General features: G+C 40.9%; 1 protein-coding gene across 1 annotated transcript in view; it reads left to right on the top strand.

Annotated features, from left to right (window-relative positions):
• The window catches only part of LOC128741136 (uncharacterized), an 84,567-nt gene extending 64,188 nt beyond the window's left edge, over positions 1-20,379 (top strand). The window contains exons 3-8 of the mRNA XM_053836731.1: positions 10,638-10,696; positions 17,154-17,310; positions 17,385-17,565; positions 17,636-17,792; positions 17,854-18,005; positions 18,064-20,379. Of these exons, the coding sequence (XP_053692706.1) occupies positions 10,638-10,696; positions 17,154-17,310; positions 17,385-17,565; positions 17,636-17,792; positions 17,854-18,005; positions 18,064-18,072 (715 nt within the window). The 3' untranslated portion in view covers positions 18,073-20,379. The remainder of the gene's footprint in view (positions 1-10,637; positions 10,697-17,153; positions 17,311-17,384; positions 17,566-17,635; positions 17,793-17,853; positions 18,006-18,063) is intronic.
• Positions 20,380-20,637: the final 258 nt, after the last annotated feature.

Raw genomic sequence — 20,637 nt, forward strand, 5'->3', positions numbered from 1 at the left:
AACTCGTCGTTTCACTTCGCGGCTTACATCGTTGTCACATGTCACGAGTGTACCAAGGTATATAAATTCCTCCACTACTTCATATTGTTCCCCATCTAACTCCACCTCGGCATCAACACCACTTGGGCTTCCACGTTCCCTACCAGCAACCATGTACTTCGTTTTGGCGGTATTAATGGTAAGTCTCAATCTCGCCGCTTCCCTTTTAAAGGGCCTGAAGGCCTCTTCCACTGCTCTACGGTTGATTCCGATGATATCGACGTCATCCGCAAAACCAAGAAGCATGTGAGATTTCGTGATTCCATTCCTTTCCACGTTTGCCCTTCGTAATGCACCTTCCAAGGCAATGTTGAATAGCAGGTTAGAGAGTGCATCCCCTTGCTTCAGTCCATCCAACGTCACGAAAGCGACTGAGGTCTCACCCGCTATTCTAACGCATGATTTGGATTCGACCACCGTCGCACGAATCACCGTAACTAGTTTCGTTGAAAAACCATGTTCTAGCATTATCTGCCACAGCTCATTTCGTTTAACTGAATCGTGCGCCGCTTTAAAATCCACAAACAGATGGTGTGTCTGCAAGTTGTACTCCCGGAACTTGTCTAGCAACTGACGCAGGGTAAACATCTGATCCGTCGTGGAGCGACCCTCACGAAAACCAGCTTGGTACTGGCCGACGAAGGACTCCGCTAACGATCTCAGTCTACAGAACAGGACACGGGAAGGCACCTTGTAGGCAGAATTGAGCAATGTAATTCCTCGATAGTTTTTACACTCCATTCGATGTCCCTTTTTGAAAATTGGGCAAATGAGGCCATCCAACCACTCCTCTGGCATTTGTTCTTCCTCCCAGATCCTGACAATGATCCGGTGAATTACTTCGTACAGCCGCTCGCTCCTCGCTTTTAGTAGTTCAGCCGGGATACCGTCCTTCCCAGCAGCCTTACCGTTTTTCAGCTCACTGATTGCCTTCTTAACCTCCTCCTGTGTTGGTGGCTCCACAGCTTGACCATCGCTTACAATTCCTATCCTGTCCCTGCTGATCTACGCATTTACCTCTTCATTCAACAGTGTCTGAAAGTGCTCCTTCCACCTGGCTGCTACCGCCGTTTTGTCGGTAAGCAGGTTGTCAGCACTATCATTGCACATCACAAGCATGGCAAAATTCCTGCATCTCACCGTTTTATAGAAACTCCGTGTGTCGTTGCTGGCGTATCGCTCCTCTGCGCCGGCGAGCACGTGCTCCTCGTACTCGCGTTTCTTTAGACGATGGATTCTTTTTTCCGCAGCTCTAGTCTCTCTGTATCTCTCTCTGTTTTGACGCGTTGCCGCAGTGAGCATGCGACCTCTCTCGCTGCTGTTTGGATGGCACCATAGATGTTCCTCCACAGCCCATTTATATCTTCTTCGTATACCTGTTATTCTGCGATTCGCTGGTCAAGCTTCCTGGCGTACTCTACTGCTACGCCGTCTGCCGTTAACCGCTGGATGTTGAAACCCAGCGTCCTCTCAGTGCGAGCTTTCGCCGTGTTCGACAGCCTTGCGCGAATCTTACTCGCTACGAGATAGTGGTCTGAGTCGATATTTGGTGCACGAAAAGACCGTACATCGATAACATCCAAAAGGTTTGGCCGTCTATCAAGACTTGATCGATCTGAGAGCTAGAGTCTCCATTTGGATGCCTCCAGGTGTGTTTCCGAATATTCAAACGTGGAAAGTAGGTGCTACAGCTGGCCATTCCTCTGGCCGCGGCAAAATTTACGAGCCTCAGACCGTTATCATTGGTCGACAGATGCAGGCTATGTCTTCCAATAACTGGACGGAAGAATTCCTCCCTCCCGATCTGCGCGTTTGCATCTCCGATGATGATTTTCACGTCGTGTTTTGGGCACTCAAGCCTGTCGTAAAACTCGTCTTTAGCATCATCGGATTTATCATTTGTCGGTGCGTATAAGTTGATTAGGCTATAGTTGAAGAATTTGCCCTTATCCTCAATACGCATATACGGTCATCTACGGGCCTCCACGGGATAACTCGTTGCTTTTGTTTTCCGAACACTACGAAACCGACTCCATGTTCAGCTTTCTTACCGCCACTGTAGTAGATGTGGTACTTGAAAGAAGTGCCTGCAATAGGGTCTACTGCACGGAACTCCCTTTCTCCGGACTCCCATCATACATGTGGCGAAAGTCAGTAGGCTACGGTGCGGTGGGCCGGACATATCATTAGGATGCGGGACGCATGTGCGACGAAAACAGTTCTCTTCAGCAACTCCACCGGTACAAAGAACAAGGGTGTTGCAAGATGGCTCGACCAGATCGAAAAAGATTTACGACTTCTCATAGGACTGGGAAATTGGCGACGAGTGGCCCAAGATCGAGTTGAATGGAGACGACTGCTTGAAACAACATAAGCCATCCCGGCTTTAGGCTGCTGACGACGGCGACCATGTTCAAGCATATTACGCCTCAGCTCATTTCGTTCAACTGAGTCGTACACCGCTTTGAAGTCCATAAACAAATGGCGAGTTAGCACGTGCAATTATCGGAATTAATCGAGGATCTGTTCGACAACTACCTGTAAAAACCTGGCACTATCAGAGAATTTGAAATGACCTTGAAAAACAGTGAATTTTGAACAAAAGCTGGGAGTTTTTCAAACAACCGCAATGATCGATTAATCGAGTAGCCAAGCACACCTCGAAATCGATAAAGAAGTACGACGCACAAGCAATAGATTGGATAATCGATAATTAGCTCCGTGATTTACAAAGATATGGCTAATTTAAATTTACTGCCACTCAAGTCGACTTAAACTGGCTGATGAAGGTTACAAGTTGTAACCGAAATATTTCCACGTTACGAATTGTCGGATCTGGTTTGGACCCGAAGGAGTAAAAGTCAATCAATCGATGTAAAGTAAAATAAGGCGCGTTGGTCAAAAAGTAGAACGGACAACGGCGATATTAAGTAACGAAAATATTTCTTAGAATGCGCGGCCCAGTTTGCCAAGAGCGCGGCGAAATTATAATTAAACACAAGCTCGATTAAACAGCTTTTTCCGCATGACTTGTGGCTTAGAGAACGTAGATCAAGAGTTTAAGAGTTAGCCGCAATGGGCGCTAAAGAGTTCGGTGCTGCGAGTTGATAAGATTGCGAGCGACACTTTCCGCCAAATCAATTTTATTTATCAATTTTTCACCCTTCGCTTGGGCATGAGCTTGCGAGGGAAAAAGAACGAATAAGGAACTCATGGGCGGAGTGTAATTTTCCGGTCAGCAGTATAGAAGAAAGCGATTGGGGAACCCGCCTAGGGAAATAGAATAAGTGGGGAACTTTCTCCATTTCCCAGCATAGCGTAAGCCTTAGCGGTAGTAACTGCAACATGCTGAGCAAAACATAATTTGCTGTCCAAGAGAATGCCCAAGTCTAACAGATTTGACTCGGATAATACTGGCAGTTTCCATTTATAATCAAACAAGATTATACGTCTATTTCTGCAAAATGAGATGACGTTGCATTTTTGAACATTCACTTCCATCCCGTTCAGTGAGCATCAATTTAACAGCAAGTCGATGTCGGATTGTATGGCACTACAGTCAACTACCGTTGTAACTACTCGAAAAAACTTCAGGTCGTCGGTAAACATATACTTAAGAGCATAAATCGTTTACAAAAAGAACAAATAACAGCGGCCCCAGGTGGCTTCCTTGAGGTAGTCCAGAGAGTATTTCAAATGGAATAGTGCTAGTTCCATTTATACCGCCCAGCCTAGCTTCGAGGTACGATGCTGGTCTAACAAGCCAGTCGTCGTATGTTCGAATCTCGGCTAGGCGGTGCTTGCTAGTTAGTGTCAGTAGGATTGTTGCACTGGCCCCGTAATTTTCCTGTACTCTAACAGCCGGCTGCGAAGTCTGTCGATAAAGAAGGGTAATGTCTAAAGACGGTATAAACCCATGGCTTTGCCCTTTTTTTGCTAGTTCCATTTACGCAAACAAATGCACTACGACCGGTAAGGTATGATAGCATCCATCGTGTCAGCCATTCAGGAAATCCGATTTTGTCAAGCTTCGCTATCATCAAATTGTGCGGTACCCTATCGAAGGCTTTAGCAAAATCAAAATACACGGCGTCGACTTGTTGAGTGCGCTTTTCAGTGAAGAGACATATGCCATCATATTGGTGATCGTCGAGCGTCTTTTCACGAAGCCATGTTGACATTCAGAAATGATGTGATGAACCTTCGGGTAGAGTTAGTCGTGGATAAGGATTTCCAATACTTTGAGCAGGAAGCTTAGGATCGAAATGAATTGATGACCAGCCAATAAAAACCTTTGACCAGAAAATGGCATTCGATCGTCACCGTGCAATGATAATATCAAATCAATGCAACCCCCCAATTGGAATTTATTGCCAAAATAACACGAGACTTTAACGATCTACAATGTTCGCTGGAGTCCAGCGCCTCTATGGTTCAAAGGTACATTAGAACCAGCAAACCCAAGCCCTGGCGGGTGTTGTTGGTTCGAATCCGGTTATAATCTCAGATAATAGCTTGGTTCGACCCATGCACCTTCCAGCATTGGACAAAAGGTAGGAGTCACAACGACTATTTGTTAAGCGTAGCTACTAATAGCCCCCCCAGTGAAAGTATACAATAATTTACTTTTGTTCTCTCGTAGTTTATATTTTGATAATGTTCTGACGCATTTTCCTTCCCTTCTGGCTCCTTTCTTTTTCATTTAAGTTCAATCTGACTTTGAGACTTTTCAAAATGCTTCTAAAATTTCTGAAATAATTATATACCTGTACAGTTTCTTATCTGAATGAAAAAGTAATTCATTGTCAAGGATTTAAGACTTTCCTTTATTTAGAAACAGCTGACCCGACAAACTTCGGATTGCCATAAATTAAACTGTGTTGTTTTGTACATACATCATGAATCTCCGATGTTCTTTGTCACAATCTCGAGTTTTGCAAGTTTCTGAGGAGTTCAGCCTTAGTTGATTCCTTTTAGTAGTTACGTAACTATGGATGCATGGGTAGTTTAATATACAAATTAGCCATTTTTCCGCACAGTAAAGTAGAAAACAAGTCCCTCCATTGCTTAGCCTGAAAGCGGATAATAAAATGGATAGCAATATTCAATTCAATATTCATATTGATTGTATAACATTTCAACAAAAAACACGAAAAACATTTCACGGACAACTTTTTCGGGGAAAATACCATTTCGCAGGGGTGAATCTCTCCTTACTCGCTGTCGTTCGTTCGGACCCAAAAAAAAGTAATAGAGGTCAGTAGACCTAGGAAAACAAATAAACATAGATAGAGGTTGCCGACGCTTCCGACGGTGGGTCGCCGACAAGACTCGCGGCCTACGACCGTCTCGCTCTGAATCATCTAGTGTTACTATAGATAGTTTTTGGTGGTCTTATTAGGCCGTTGCAAACTATATTTTTAAAGTTTTTGAAATTGGCTTGAAAAATCGGAGTGCAAAACATAATTTGTGGGATGCAAGTAGAATTTTTTTTAAATAAAATCGATTGTCTGTGGGCTCTACAGAACTCGAAAAATGAGTGTACTGAGTGTTACCGCATCTAACACCAAACAGAAATGAAAATTCAAACAATAGAATTTGCAAAAATCGCCATTTTTTCTGTCTTTTCGTAGGTTTTTGTATGGAAAACAATAACATATATATGCAAAGCAAGAATAGATTTGGTTTTCACGTTTAAACTTTAGGTAAAAATGCATTATTTTTGCTCGATTAAAAAGTTCTCTTTCCCTTCAGTTGCCCACCACTGGAAGGACAAATACTTTATGAAATATTTGTATTAACATTATTGACCAATGTTTTATGGAAGAGTCTAAAATTTCTCGAGTTCGATTAGATATTGAGTTACACAAAAATTTCTGTTTTATTCGTATGAGAGTCCTTATCCCTCTACCACGGGGGTGAAGGGTCTCAAACCATCAGGAAATTTGTATTTATTTTGTATGGGAGCCTCCCCCCCTCTTAAAGAGGGAGATATCACTATTCACCATAGAAACAATTCCTCCCTCCTAAAACCGCCACATGCCAAATTTAGATCCATTTGCATCATTAGTTCTCGAGTTATGAGGAAATTTGTATTTCATTTGAATGGGAGTCCCCCCTCCTAAACGGGAAAAAAATTCGTACCTCCGAAGACCCCCACATGCCAAATTTGGTTCCATTTGCTTGATTAGTTCTCGAGTTATGAGGAAATTTGTATTTCATTTGTATGGTAACCCCCTCTTAGAAGTGGGAGGGGTTCACAGTTTCCCTCCTAAAGAGGGGAGGGGTTTTAATTCACCATAGAAAAAAATCTTGCCTCCAAAAACACCCACTTGCCAAATTTGGTTCCATCTGCTTGATTAGTTTTCTAGTTATGCAGAAATTTGTGTTTCATTTGTAAGAGAGCCCCCCCCCTCTATTAGAGAGGGGAGGCCTCTAACTATCATCAGAACCTTCCATGTCCCAAAAAACTCCTGCATGCGAATTTTCACGCAGATCGGTTCAGTAGTTTCCGAGTCTATAAGGAACATACGGACAGACAGACAGACAGAAATCCATCTTTATAGGTATAGATAAGAATTACTATAAGATGATTACCGCGTCAGTTCGCCCATCGATCTGGAAAGATCTGCTCCGATTTGAGCTTAAAATTAGGTTTATAATATGGAACAATATCATGATTTTTATGAAATTCAGTACAGTGTCTTATCAACATATACACTGATAATAAAACTTGGTTTATAGTACAAAAACGAGCGTTTGCTTTACGAATTCTTTCGTTGTTTTCTACCACGAACTAGATTCGTAAAATCAATCCTGAATGTTTTGTACATAGTAACAAAGCTATATTCGTACGAATCATTGCATTTTACAAAATGGTTTGTAGATTTTACGAATGCACGAAAAGGCTGTCGATAAAAATAATACTAGATTTCACTATTTTCCGATAGGTCAGCGGTTCCCAACCTTTTTTCGGTTCGCGTACCCCCTGACGGATTTCCCTATACTATTCTGAAGCGAACTAAAGTTTTGGCGTACCCCTGGGGGTTCGCGAACCCCCATTTGGGAACCGCTGCGATAGGTGACAGTATGCTACATTACCGACACCTATCGAAAAATATGAAATCTTTATTATCTCTGAAAAAAAGCTGATATTATCGGGAATCGAACTGAGCTCGTTTTTGTCATACTTCTTTACGAACAGCCGACGACGCCGCAAACCACAGAACCACAGCTACTGCGTACCAAGAAGGACATAATTGCAAAAGTCTATTTTCTCTTCATACAATATTCGCATCCCGTTTTCGTCGATAATGATGCCAGACAACAACCGTGCATCAAATGGGTCTTAATGCAAGACAGCTACGAATGTGCTCTCGTAAAAAATACGAACCATTCGTAATAACAACATTTGCGGTAAACAATAAGCCTACGAAAGTTTTTAAATGGTATGAAATTATTTGTACCAGCTACGAATATAGTTTTACGAATGTTTTTTCAAACAAAATACGAAATTATATTCTCAGTGTAGGCTGCTCTTCCGAACGGTAGAAATACCGATGGTGATCAACTCAAGTTTAACTATTAAATATCTTTATGCATTCAATGTCTTAAAATTGATCATTCATTATTATCAAGCCAAGCTTGTTTTGACTATGGAAGTTTCTTTCATTTGCATATTACCTTCTGCTGCAGAAGGAAAGTTAGAACATGCAATTTACTTTGAAAGTGTCAAGTTAATGAGTCCTCGAAACTTTAGAAATGTCGCGCTACAGGCAATGGCATATGGCATTGAGGTTTTGGTTTAAATGAATATGAAAATAGTTCTACATTCAGCCTAAAAATCTCGTGCATTGCAACATTGGCTGAGATTTCTTTTGTTCTCTTGCAACAAAAAATGTTTATGCGAAAATCATTGGAACAACGTGAAGGGGTTTAGTTCTATTATATTTGGGCCGGATAACGAGATTTTAGCGTTAGGGTTTTTAATTGCATCGTGACGGCCTTGCTGATTAAAAATTTGGCTTTCCATCATGCGACTGGAAGCGCTATTTCTGTATTTTATAGACCAATTTATTCTAACCCATCACGTCGTAGTATGCAAATTAAACGAATTTTGATTACTGGCGCTGGCCGAAGAGGAAGGGAACAAAAACAGACTATGGCATATTGATTATGCCCTATTTAGACCGCTGCAGAAACGCTGCTTGCGCCTAAAAATGAGAAAAAGAGTTATTTGGCTGTTTTATAAATACCCTGCAGTACCCTTTCTATTTTAATACGGTTTCGTCACAGAATTGTTGAATTTGAACATTTTGATTAAAACTACCAGATTGCTTTTTCAAAGTAATAAAAAAATATTAAATTATTCTTTTTTAATGGTTGACTTTCTTTACAAATATTTTTTGGTCCCATTATCAGAAATGAAAGGACACTGTATTGTTTATCTCCACACTCAAGATTTACTTGCACACAGATGGGGCCATAGCGTTTGCGGTTTCTAATGAACATCTTCATATATCTGTTTTATATTATATAACTGGCTAGCTTAGCACAGCTGCTACAGCATAAAACATTCTCGTGGTCGACTTACTTCAATTCATCACTTTGTTCGGTTCCGAACGTTCACCTCTCCTCGTATGGGACAGTGCCGTCATACTGGCGGTTGCCGTGGACACAAAAAAAATGCGTTTCCCTATTGAGGCAGCCTCCGCTGGCCATTCCGTGCGTCGTTCAAACACATACGACGAGTTACCTAGAAAATATTCATTCCCTTATGTCGCTATTAGATTCACACAAAAACGCTCGAAATGAATTAACAGTTAATGAGAATTAAAGAGAAACTCATCATTATTACCGTTGGGATTCAGGGCGAAGAAATCAGCGGAGACAGTAACTAGTCGGGGGAGAGGGGAAACGTTGTACCATCATTTGAATCATTATTGGGTGGAGACGACCTATCGCAATCATTAAGGTGACCATTTCCCCGTATAGCCACTAAAACCATATAGCCATTAAACTGCGTTCCATTCCTTAAAGTAAGTTCGCATTGAGGAGCTCAGAGTTTGTTTTTTCTTAGAATGTGACAAGTAAGTATTCCATAGGAATTCAACAACCTCACCTAAATTTGTAAAGAACTCAAAGCAAATTTTTAGCAACATTTCTTGCCTATATTATCAACACTCATTTTTACAATTTTTGGCTTTGGTAATATTTGTTCGGAAAGCTGATATAAATTTTACTAAATACGTTGTATGTTTCGGTTATATTTTTATACAAATATTTTGATGTTTTTGTGTTTCCGTTATGACACGCATTATGTTTCTTCTATCCAAAATTTCGCCGACAGTTTGTTGTTTTCGAATAAACGGCTGATGTTTGTTGCGCTAGGAAGCGTAAATGTCTGTAAAACATCAACACACCTTCGTTTTACAACGTAAACAGGTTTACACAGAAGTGCACGGTATTCATTTCTGACGATGGAATTTTTTTTTCGGCACGAACGCATTAGTTTTGAGACCCGTAAACGGACACGATGGTTGTCGTTGCAGTTGTTGATGCCGAAGGCTAGATGGTTGGTGTGGGTGCAGGGCGGTTAATTTTGCCGTGTTCGTTTAATTTATTTATTGCCTCATCATTAAGCATCCAGGGTCATTAAGGTCAAGCAATTACTCGACAAAAGTCAATAATTCACCTGATGAGCTGCAATACATACGGTCTCATTGAGGCCCCCGATACGATTTGCAGTAAAGCTACGCAATGTGGCAAGGCAATCTTGGCAATGACTTGAAATTATGAGTGCACGTGTTTGTGTATACGAAAAAAATCATCAAGAATCATGTTTTCACATTATTGTTTTTTGGCATATGTGAATTTTGCGCTATTCATATTAAGATATAATTTTGTGAAACATACGCATCTTGAAAAGCAATCCTGGTAGGGAATAATCTCTTTTGAATATTCGATATCTGAGATGAGAAATTTTAACAACCTGTATTTTTCTTAAACAGGTTTTTTTTCAGTTTCAAACAGCTGAATTATCTAAAACGAAAGCCAAAGTCATGTAAAACCAAATTCACATTAGACCCAACGATCTAGAACGGTATCCATTTAGTGCCAGCGGGAAATAAAATTGATCAGAGCATTACTTCTCGCTACGACCGATCCACTGCTTTCAATTAGCTGTGCCGCAAATGGTACTGACCGGATTCGGGTGGGTGTATAAGAAACCGCCGGCGTCTTACGTATGTATGCTACCAAATTTTGGAATTGGCGAACGTGTGCTATTGATTGCTATCAGCGATGCACACAGCAACTCTACCACTTTATGATGACGTTTAAGAATCAATCATATCACAAGATTGATTCTATTATTCGATTGTCAAGTTTCCACATGGTGATTACAGTCGAAGCCGCTTGCTCAATCTGAACTAAGTTCTAATAGCAATTTGAATGGAAAATCTTGCAGAATACAATAAAAATGGCGCCACTAAGAGGAAAAGGTTATAATAATCTGTGTTATTCTTATTCTCAAGAAATATTTAATTACCGTTAGAAGTAACAATAATGGTATTATTTTCTTTTATTTATATTTTCAGCAAATTGGCAGTGTTCGATGGGAAGAAGGCGATACGAGGAGGCATACCGTTCGTTTTTCGTAAGTACAACGGCGTTTTTTTGATAATTTATCACTAAACGTAGTGATTTGAAAAGTGTGTGTGTTCGCTTACATTTGGTTTCCGATTCTTTGGAAAGAGAAAATGATTAATTTGAAAAGTTAAAATTTGTTTAAACTGTAAAAAAATAATAACATACATAAAATATTGAGTTCGCGAAGGTGAGATCCGAATCCGCAACTCTCAGATCGAGTGTGTTCTCCATTTACACCATCTTCTATTTTAATATTTTCCGCGGTAATATCGTTTGTTTGAATATTTTTGTTTCTGCTCAGAAGATAGATTAGGAATAGGACGCAATAGGACACCACACGAACCGTTGCTTTTCAATAGATGGCGCTTTTCTAGTGGCAGTAAAATCAAAATTTCTCACTTATCTATGTTTGCCTGCCTAATAAAACACAACCACTAATCACATTTTATTGGTGATACAGTTACTCTGTTATGCTTAATTTTCATAACTTCTGCCTAATTTGGATAAAAAACAAACTTTTCCTATACCTCCCCATAGCATCTTACTACCATTCTTCCCAGAGCCCGGTAAAGTGATTTTGATACCGTACGAGAGCCGGGAGCTGAATATGTTTGCGACAATTCCACTTCGACATTTCAATTCTAAAAAACAAAATTTCGCAACATGAACGCGACAAATAAAAACAATGTTTACCAACTAGTTATTGGTTCAGATGTCAAACGTTATATTGCGATTAGCGATAAACACAAAAGAAACTGACAAGCATGAGAGAGTACTGTTGCGACAGAGAACAGATTAACAGGCTCGAAGGAAGTAATCGATTTTTTGTGTGTAAAATCTGTTGGTAGCGCCCTCCAGAAATAGTTTGCCAAACGCATCAAAAAATATTCGTGTACCTTTATCAATATTTGTTTGTGCTGCAGCGACATCAAGATTTAGTTTGCTACTTACTACTCGAGGTGTGCTCTATTGAAGAATTACTCGTAGATTACATAAAAACCTTTTACACACTTTTTGTCAATTACCTGGTAGTCTGTTCTCTGGGCTGTTGCTGCGTCGAGTAAATTTATTGTTGCGCGAAATTGGGCTGTTTTCGAAATGTACAATATGCGTTATAAAGTAATGACATCTGTTGTATTTAACAGGGAAACATTGATAGTTTCAAGCATACTCTCACGCATGGTGCAAGATGAAACACCAACAGTGCCAACTTCTGTTCTTTATTATCAGAAACTGGAGGCGGTGTCCTATTGCTTATGTTACTGATTACGATTGCGCAACCACGCAACTTTATTGGGACTGTAAAGCGATACTTATTTTAAAGTAAAAATTTTCAGTCAGCAAACTTTCGCCGTGAAGTTGTTTAAAACTTCACATACTGATCAATATTCACTAAGGCCTAGGGAATCATTTGCTCCTATACAAGTATTACATGACACGAATTGTTAATAGAGAAGAAGATCGAAGTAATCACACAAGACAAGGCTTACGGATTCTCTTGTTGATATGAATGAAACAATGGCCAACTTTGAAACATCTCATAAGTCTGTATTGCAAATATATTATCAAAACGTACGTGGTTTTAGATATAAAATTAACAACTTTTTCCTTGCTGTTACAAAATCTAACCATAACATTTGCGGCATTACTTAACAATAATTTGTATGGTGGAGAATTCAAAAAATGCTCTTGCTAGTTATAGAAATAACTGTAGTTGGAAGAAAAGCAGCTAATCTCGTGTCGTTGGTAACTTTTCGGCTATTTTCAACAGACGCACTCCCCAACTGATCCCACGTAGAGCATCGGTGCGACAACTATTGTGGCTCGGTTTACATATTTTCCATTCAAGAATGTTTACTTACTTACTTAATCAGCTCCAGGCCGTAGTTTCCTCTGCTGTACGAAGAAGTCGTCTCCATTCCATTCGGTCCATGGCCGTAATTCGCCAGCCACGTAGTCTGCCTTCCACTTGATCGATCCATCTTGCCTGCTGCACGCCTCGCCGTCTCGTTACAGTTGGATCATTATTGAGAGCTTTTTTAACCGGCCTGTCGTCCGACATCCTCACGACGTGCCCAGCCCATCGCAGGCGACCGATTTTTGCGGTGTGAGCGATAGATGCTTTCCTAAGTAGCTAATGCAATTCATGGTTCGTTCGCCTCCTCCACGTTCCGTCTTCCATCTGCACTCCACCGTAGATGGTGCGCAACACCTTCCGTTCGAAAACACTAAGGGCGCGTTGATCCTCCACGAGCATAGTCCATGCCTCATGGCTGTAAAGGACTACCGGTCTAATCAGCATCTTGCAGATTGTTAACTTCGTGCGATGGCGAATTTTGTTCGATCGCAGCGTCCTACGGAGTCCATAGTAGGTACGATTTCCTGCCATAATGCGTCTTTATATTTCTCTGCTGGTGTCGTTGTCTGCGGTAACCAGTGAGCCCAGATACACGAACTCTTCTACCACCTCGATTTCATCACCGTCTAAATGAATCCGGAGAGGGAGGTCAGCATTCACTTCTCTAGAACCTCTTCCGATGTTTTCTACCAAGCCAGAAAATATGTGTCTATGTGCATCGTTTGTGTGGTTCAGCTCTTTATGCGAAATTCTGCTTCAACTGAGGCTGAAGACGTGAGCGGCTAGCCTAGTTATCTGCTTCTACCGTACATATCGTTGCACCTAGTAGGCTCCCTAATGCAGCAATCATTGTACGAAAGTTTTTATCTGTAATCAGTGAAACTGCGAATCTGAGGCAAAATCCTTACTCGTGCTTACTTCTAGCAGTGGAGCACCGGAGTGGCCCTTGCCGTATCAAGAATTCCTCTCCACTGTACTCGCCCAAGTAATAATTCTAAAGCCAGTAGGTTTTACTTGCATTTTATAAAGGTTTTATTGCGGTATTAATCATTACCTCTGGGTTTATTCTGGTATTGCGCAATTCCAAGAGGATACGAGTCCAAACACACTTATAGCGAGCTAGAAAACCATAATAAAACTGTTAATAAAGCATATTTACTCTGGTAGCTTATATCATCACGTTAAAACTTGTAAACACCTCCTATAAACTTACCATAAGTGTGACGTAGCAATACAAAATGGCGCACCAAACAAAATTGATCCTATCACGGTTACTTGTCAAACCGCAATAAATCTGTTAGTTTTATAGAGCTATTAAAACGGTAACACCCTGAGCAAACAGTTTTTTTGCTGCTATTATGAAGAATACCAAAGTTCAACACCAAAATCATTTTTTATGCGAAGCCAGATTGCCATATTCTAGTATTTTGTTTTAGCTCGCAAACAACAATTCACCAAACCAAAGTATTTTGCAGAAAGAAAGTTATTATCAATCGGTTTTCCTGTCAGAGGAAGTAACTAAAATGATTTTACTAGAAAATGAGATTGACTAACTGAATATTTTCAATTTGTTAAAACAACCAGTTTTCGAAAATTGCTAAATTTTTGAGGATGATCTGTCAGTAAAACTAAAACTTTTCTGCTCACGGATATATTTTCAAGTTAGCGTTAGCGTTAGCGTGCTCCTTGATCGAAGCGTGTTGCGGTGGAAAAAGTTGGCTCTTCTTCCAACTTGAATGCGTCGTTGAATCTCATTACTGGTATTATTAAATTGGCGATGACCAGAGACCCAAAAATATACGAACTCATCAACCACTTCCAGCTCATCGCCGTCAATAGTTACTGTCCGTGGAAGGTAAACGTTGTTTTCGCTGGAGCCTTTTGCTAACATATATTTGGTTTTCGACGCATTGATTTGTTACCCAATCCTCTTAGCCTCTATTCATTTTTAATCTGGCGTAGATTGCCTCCGCCGTCGCAAGGTTTCTAGTAATGATGTCGAGGTCGTCTGCGAAGGCCTGAAGTTGGCTACTCTTGTTGAAGTTCGTTCTTGACGTTTCGTTGCCCGCTCGTCGGATCATGACTTCAATAGCGATGTTGAATAACACACAGAATAGTGCATTCCTATGCCGCAACCTTCTGCGCGATTCGATAGGACTCGAGAGCGTCCTCGAAACGCGTAGGTAATACATCACTCACTCCAGGGTAGGTTTGATCATCCGCGTCAGTTTGCCCGGAAAACCATACTTGTGCATTATCTGCCATAGCTATTCGTGCTCGACTGTATCATATGCCGACATTTCTGGGAGAGCATCTTGTAGGCGGCGTTGACCATTGTAATGCCGCGATAGTTACAGCAATCTAGCCGATCGCCCTTTTTGTAGAAGTAGAAGCACACCTAGTTGTTCGTGGCCATTTTTTGTAGAGTTGCCGGGAGTCGGTCTTTTCCGGCGGCTCTATTATTCTTCGTCTGACCGATTTCTCGCCGTATCTATTCGAAATCGGGAGCCGGCACGCTGTTATCTGCTAGATTAACTTCCATTGCGTCTCCATCTGTTATATCGCCGCTGAGATGCTCATCGAAGAACTGCTTCCACTTCACGTTCGTTGGTGATGTTCGAGAAAAATCAACCATCGATGATAATATGGCCGATTTGGCCCAAGGATCGTTGGTCAGGTGATTTCCAGGTGGCTTTGTGGTATCTTTGCGGATAAAGAAAGTGCTTCTGATCAGCAGGCCTCGGGAAGCTGCAAAGTAGATGCATCGCTGGCCGTTATCGCTCGTGTCGGTATGTAGGCTATGGCGCCCGTTCACTGGTCTATATATGATTTCCCCGACCTGTGATTTCACATCCATGATAAAGATTATGGTGTCCCGTGGCGAGTAGCTGTCGTACATCACCTCCAGCTGCACATAGAACGCTCCCTTCTCGTCATCGGGTCCACCTTCTTGTGGACAATGCACCTTTATGATGGTATAGTGGAAGAAACTGCCTTTTATCCCTAACATACATATCCTCTCGTTGATCGCGTATCTGTCCATTACGCAATCCTGCCTTCTACACATCACCATGAAGCTCGTTTCCAGTTCGCAGGTCGCTCCACCGCTCTTGTAAAATTGGGCCTTGCGGTCAATGATCCTCCAAACCTTCTCGCTTTTGCGACAGATCTCTTGCAGTGTCACGATGCCGAACTTTCGGAGTACTAACTGATCGAGCAGCACCCTGTCGCAGTTTGCAGTTACAGATACCAAGTTTCCATTTTATGTCCTATTTCATCGTCTTTGTCCACGCCGAATGTTGCGTGTCGAATTTCCTTGATTGTTCATTGTGTGTTAGCTTGGAGTAGGTTGCCCTACTAGAGCACCCTACTGAATCTCGTGATGGGGCAGGGGGCTGCCATCTTATACTGCCGAGACAATACAGTACCTCCTTCTCTACTGGTGTACGACCTTAGTTTCTATCGAGGTTGGTTACCCGATCACCGCTAAGGTTACTCTGGCTATTCCGGCTGGAACCACGAGGAGGACTACCATGGGATCTGTATTACGCATTATCCAGCCATTCACCAACCACCAACCTATTGGTTGGTGAAGAATTCATAATCTAACGTGATTCATCATGACATGATTAGATGTTACCAACCAAAATTTTGTGATTAAAAACTCTGAGCAACCTAATCATCGCAAATTTACTCTAAAACTGTTAAGCCAACAAACAGAAAAATTTGCTTACAGAATGAACAATTGGTGCTACTAGTGAGCTTTGGAATTCGTCGTCGGTCTCTTGTATATTTCAGATAAATATGTTGAGCTACAACATGTTGCGGCAAGAGCCAACTAGTTCAAGGCATAGAGCCACAAAATCATAAATTGCACCGATTATGCCATTGTTTCCCTGAAAAATAGTTTTCAGAAATAATTGACAAGCAAAGTTTCCGCAATTATAGTGGAGACAACCGACAAACATAATTTATGATTTTATTTTCTTTCAAATGACGTAGAAGCCAATGTTCGGGGTTAATCCCGGTACAGTGACTAGCATGCACGTCCCTCACGCCGAGGACCCGGGCTCAACTCCCAACCCCGCAGAAAGTCACGAATGACCCAAGCTGTTAAAGTGACTTTAATCATACAAAGAAAAAGCACTGTTAAAAGTGCTATCGGACATCAGCGATCATATTTTCAACGTGGATTCATGCATTATGGGCAAATGTTTGGTGTGACGCAATTCATGGTTTCCCTTATGTGGTGGAGCATTGTCGTGGAAAAAGAAAATGATTATGTGTTGGCTCTTTGACATCATAAAAAAATAACGTCCATCATTAGGGATGGAGAAGGGGGGTGTTAATTTTGTGACAAGCCTTGACAAAACAGGGGGTAGACAAAATTAAACTATGTGAATGCCGAAAGAATGGCTAGAGATTTTTGAAAGGATTTTTTGTCATATGTTTTTGCACCTCCCACTGTTCAACTTATTGTTCGCAAAGCGGTACTACACAAAGAGGTTTTTGACTTATTCAATTTTCACTGTCACTATGCCTTGGATATTTCATTTGTTAAAGATTGTGGTTTCAATTCAAAATATCAAATCTACTTTTCCCCCAGCCCAATTCGGACCGTGGAACTTTGGACCCCAGCATGGTTTCGCGCGGGTAGTACGATGGACGCTGGAACGAGCACCCGATCGATTGCCAAGCGGAGACGTGGAAGCCGTGTTCAGTTTGATGGATAACGAAATCACGCGATCCATGTGGAATTATCCGTAAGTAACCCAAACAAAAAAAAAAAAAGAAATAAAACAAGATGTTGTACTGAGTTTCGATTTTCTTCGAGCAGATTTCGCATAACATACCGGCTCATTCTGCGGGAAAAAGAACTTCACTTTCACATCGGTGTGTACAATCCCAGCAAAGACCTGACGTTCTCCTTCAATCTGCTTCTACACACTTACCTGAAGGTCCCGGACGTTCGAAGGTGTCAAATCACCGGACTGCACGGGTGTACTTTCATAGATAAGGTACGTGGTTTAACCAGCTGGTCACTATAACAATTCGACCAATGTTTTCTGCTGTACTTTGATTTTCTAGACTAGAGATGGTGCTATTTACCAAGAGGGTCGGGACGTAGTGACAATCAACGAATGGACAGATCGTATCTACCAACATACGCCACAAGAGCATATAATCACCAACGTAGTATCCGGTAGGAAAATGCGGTTGCAAAAGTACAATTTTCCTGATACTGGTAAGTAGAAAAATACCGGATTATTCGGATGTTTTAAATTAACTTTCACTCATATCAACAGTTGTGTGGAACCCATGGATGGATAAGGCTCGAGAATGCCAAGATTTCGGTGATGATGAATACCCTAACATGATATGCGTTGAGGCAGGACACGTGTCCACCCCAGTAATTCTTCTACCCGGTACCGCATTTGAGGCGAGTCAAATTCTTCAGGTTAGTTTACATGGAATTGTGCAGAACATTTCTCTACAGTAACGATTTTATTCGACAGGTCATGTGAGTAGAAACCCAGGGAGGTACTGTGACCCGCAGTAAAGGTTCCTCCCGAGCAAAATCCAAGAAAAATCAACAACAGCAGCAGCAACAGCAACAGCAAAGTCAAGCAACTAGCCAGCAACAAAATCAAAATCAGAACAATCAAAATAATCCACAGTCCCAAACCACGCAGCATCAGCAGAGCCAGCAACAACAGCAACAGCAACAGCAGCAGCAGCAACAACAACAACAGCAACAGCAGCAGCAACAACAGCAACAGGTAACGTTACAGCAACATCAGCAGCAGCTAGCATCGAATGCCGCCGCCCTATGGCAAGTACCTGCCGCAGCAGCAGCGGCGGCTGCCTGCTGGAATAACTATGCCAACTTCCAGTCAGCTGGTGTCTTAGCATTCAAAATGCCACCGTCCTGCGGGGGTCTCTGTGGACCCCAGAACAACTGTGAACTGTGTTCGCTCAACTCCAACTGAGTAAAACTGGAGGGCGACGATCTGCTAGCTGAGTTATGCGATAATCTAGACAAATGTGAATACAAAGGATGGTGATATTCACATTATCAACAATATGGATTTTGCTCAAAGAAAATTCAAAAAGGGTTTTATGTTTAAGCGAATATGCGCGCTAATTTCACGGTAATTGGTGCGTCTAGAAGAAAAAAAAATTATTAAAACATAAGTTATATATAGTTCGGAAGGCTTTTTTACTCAACAAACTAGGGAGGGATACTGACTCACACTCAAAATATGGTGTATTTTTATATATGTGGCTTTTATCTCCGAATACAACAATTTTTTTGCTTAGAAAACAGATTACCATAGCCGCAAATTATGGGTGTACAAAACTGTCATTTACAGCAAACAGATCCATTCTGTTTATTTCAACGATTGTTTGCTATCATATCGCCTTGTATTGTACCTGGTTTTAATTTACAATGTGTATTTTGATCTTGAGCCACATAAACTTGAATACAACCGTATGATGTTGATTGGTCCGCATGTTCTGGGCGGGATGCTTTCGGGGACCCAAATAAAGCATTTCGACATCGCGCACTTTCTTGAACTTTTACAGTGTGATGAATAACTAACTGATCAAGGAGCATTTTAACCTACCATTTCTGAATAGAGGGGGCCTAGTAACTTACTTTTAGATAAAGCTAGTAAAGAAAATTTAGCGGCTAAGCAAAGGAAGAAAGAAACAAAGATGTTGAGTGTGGCGCGAAAGTAATCGCACTTCCCATTGTTGCAACACGATGGTGAAAATAGTAAATGAATCAATTATTCGAATTTGAATGCGACGAATCGTACTTCCGAATTTGGCCCTGCAAATCGAAAGTACGATCCGATACTTACAAATAATAAGGGGTCAGAATAATTATGATTTTTTATATTGTACTACTTAAGAATTGACAACAGACAGCAACCGTCTGTTGTACAGCTATAATATTAACCTGATTTGCACCAGCAACCTGGGATACAGAGAGTGGTGTTAAATAAAGCTACCAAGTAGATAGTTTGTCTTAAAATTTTAAGTGAGATTTTTATGCAAACGCTTTCAGTAAACGATTTTTGCTGAAAAATGACACGTGTCAGGGAAAGCAACAGCAGTTAGTAGGGTTACTGGATTTTGAATCATGAATCATGAAGTTTCATTGTGTTTTTTTTCGTTCATTCATTTATTTAATTCGTTTCTTTTTTTTTCACACCAACATACAACATGGTGGCATGGTGAAAAGGGATAAACTGCAAGGTACAGACCCGCAAAGCTAAATTAATTTAGAAGATTAATAAAATAAATTATGGAAAACAGGACTGTAGGTAGAGTTCTATCGATATTATTCATACAACTTGCGCAATTTTAGCTAAACACGATTAAGGACACTGTCTGCAGCATTCGGCCATTTGTAGGGTTAAGACGTAAAACAATTTCAAAAAAGAAAAAATCATTGTGGCAATGAGATAGAGAAAGTATAAAACAAATAAAGGCTTAGAGTGAAAGCTGGGATAAAACGGAATCCACAGCCAAATTGAATGAATTGTGATTGAATGAGCATATTTTATCTGTATGTAGAACAAACATATGAGTTGAGTTCAGATTTCGTGACTGCCATATTGGTTATTTTGAAATGAGACAATATTTTCTCTGCAGAAATGCGTTAATTTTATTCGTTGAACAATATCGATTTTTTACTGTAAATGGTCTACTGTTAATTGCTTATGGGACGTACACTAAATTAAAAGTAAAACAACTTGTATACGATATCTTTCATTGACTGTAAATACAAATTCGCGTTAGGGCGCATGGCACAAAGGATAGGAAGTGTAAAACTATTTTTTTGGCAACTTATTTTATAAAATAAAATTTTAAATATCACAGCTAGACCGTTTATTATACAAGAAAATCCTCTAGTTGCATATAAATCATTCCGATATATTTCCGGGGTTCTTCGAGGGTTTAGGCTATCGAACATTTCTTCGTGCCAATAAATATTCGAAGGAAATCTGGTACAGTACTAGATTGAATAAATAATGCCCCTTCTTTAGCAGCTTGTAACCGGAGCGGCTCGTACTCTG

Source organism: Sabethes cyaneus, chromosome 3 (genome assembly GCF_943734655.1).
Source record: "Sabethes cyaneus chromosome 3, idSabCyanKW18_F2, whole genome shotgun sequence".
NCBI classification, from domain to species: Eukaryota; Metazoa; Arthropoda; class Insecta; order Diptera; family Culicidae; genus Sabethes; species Sabethes cyaneus.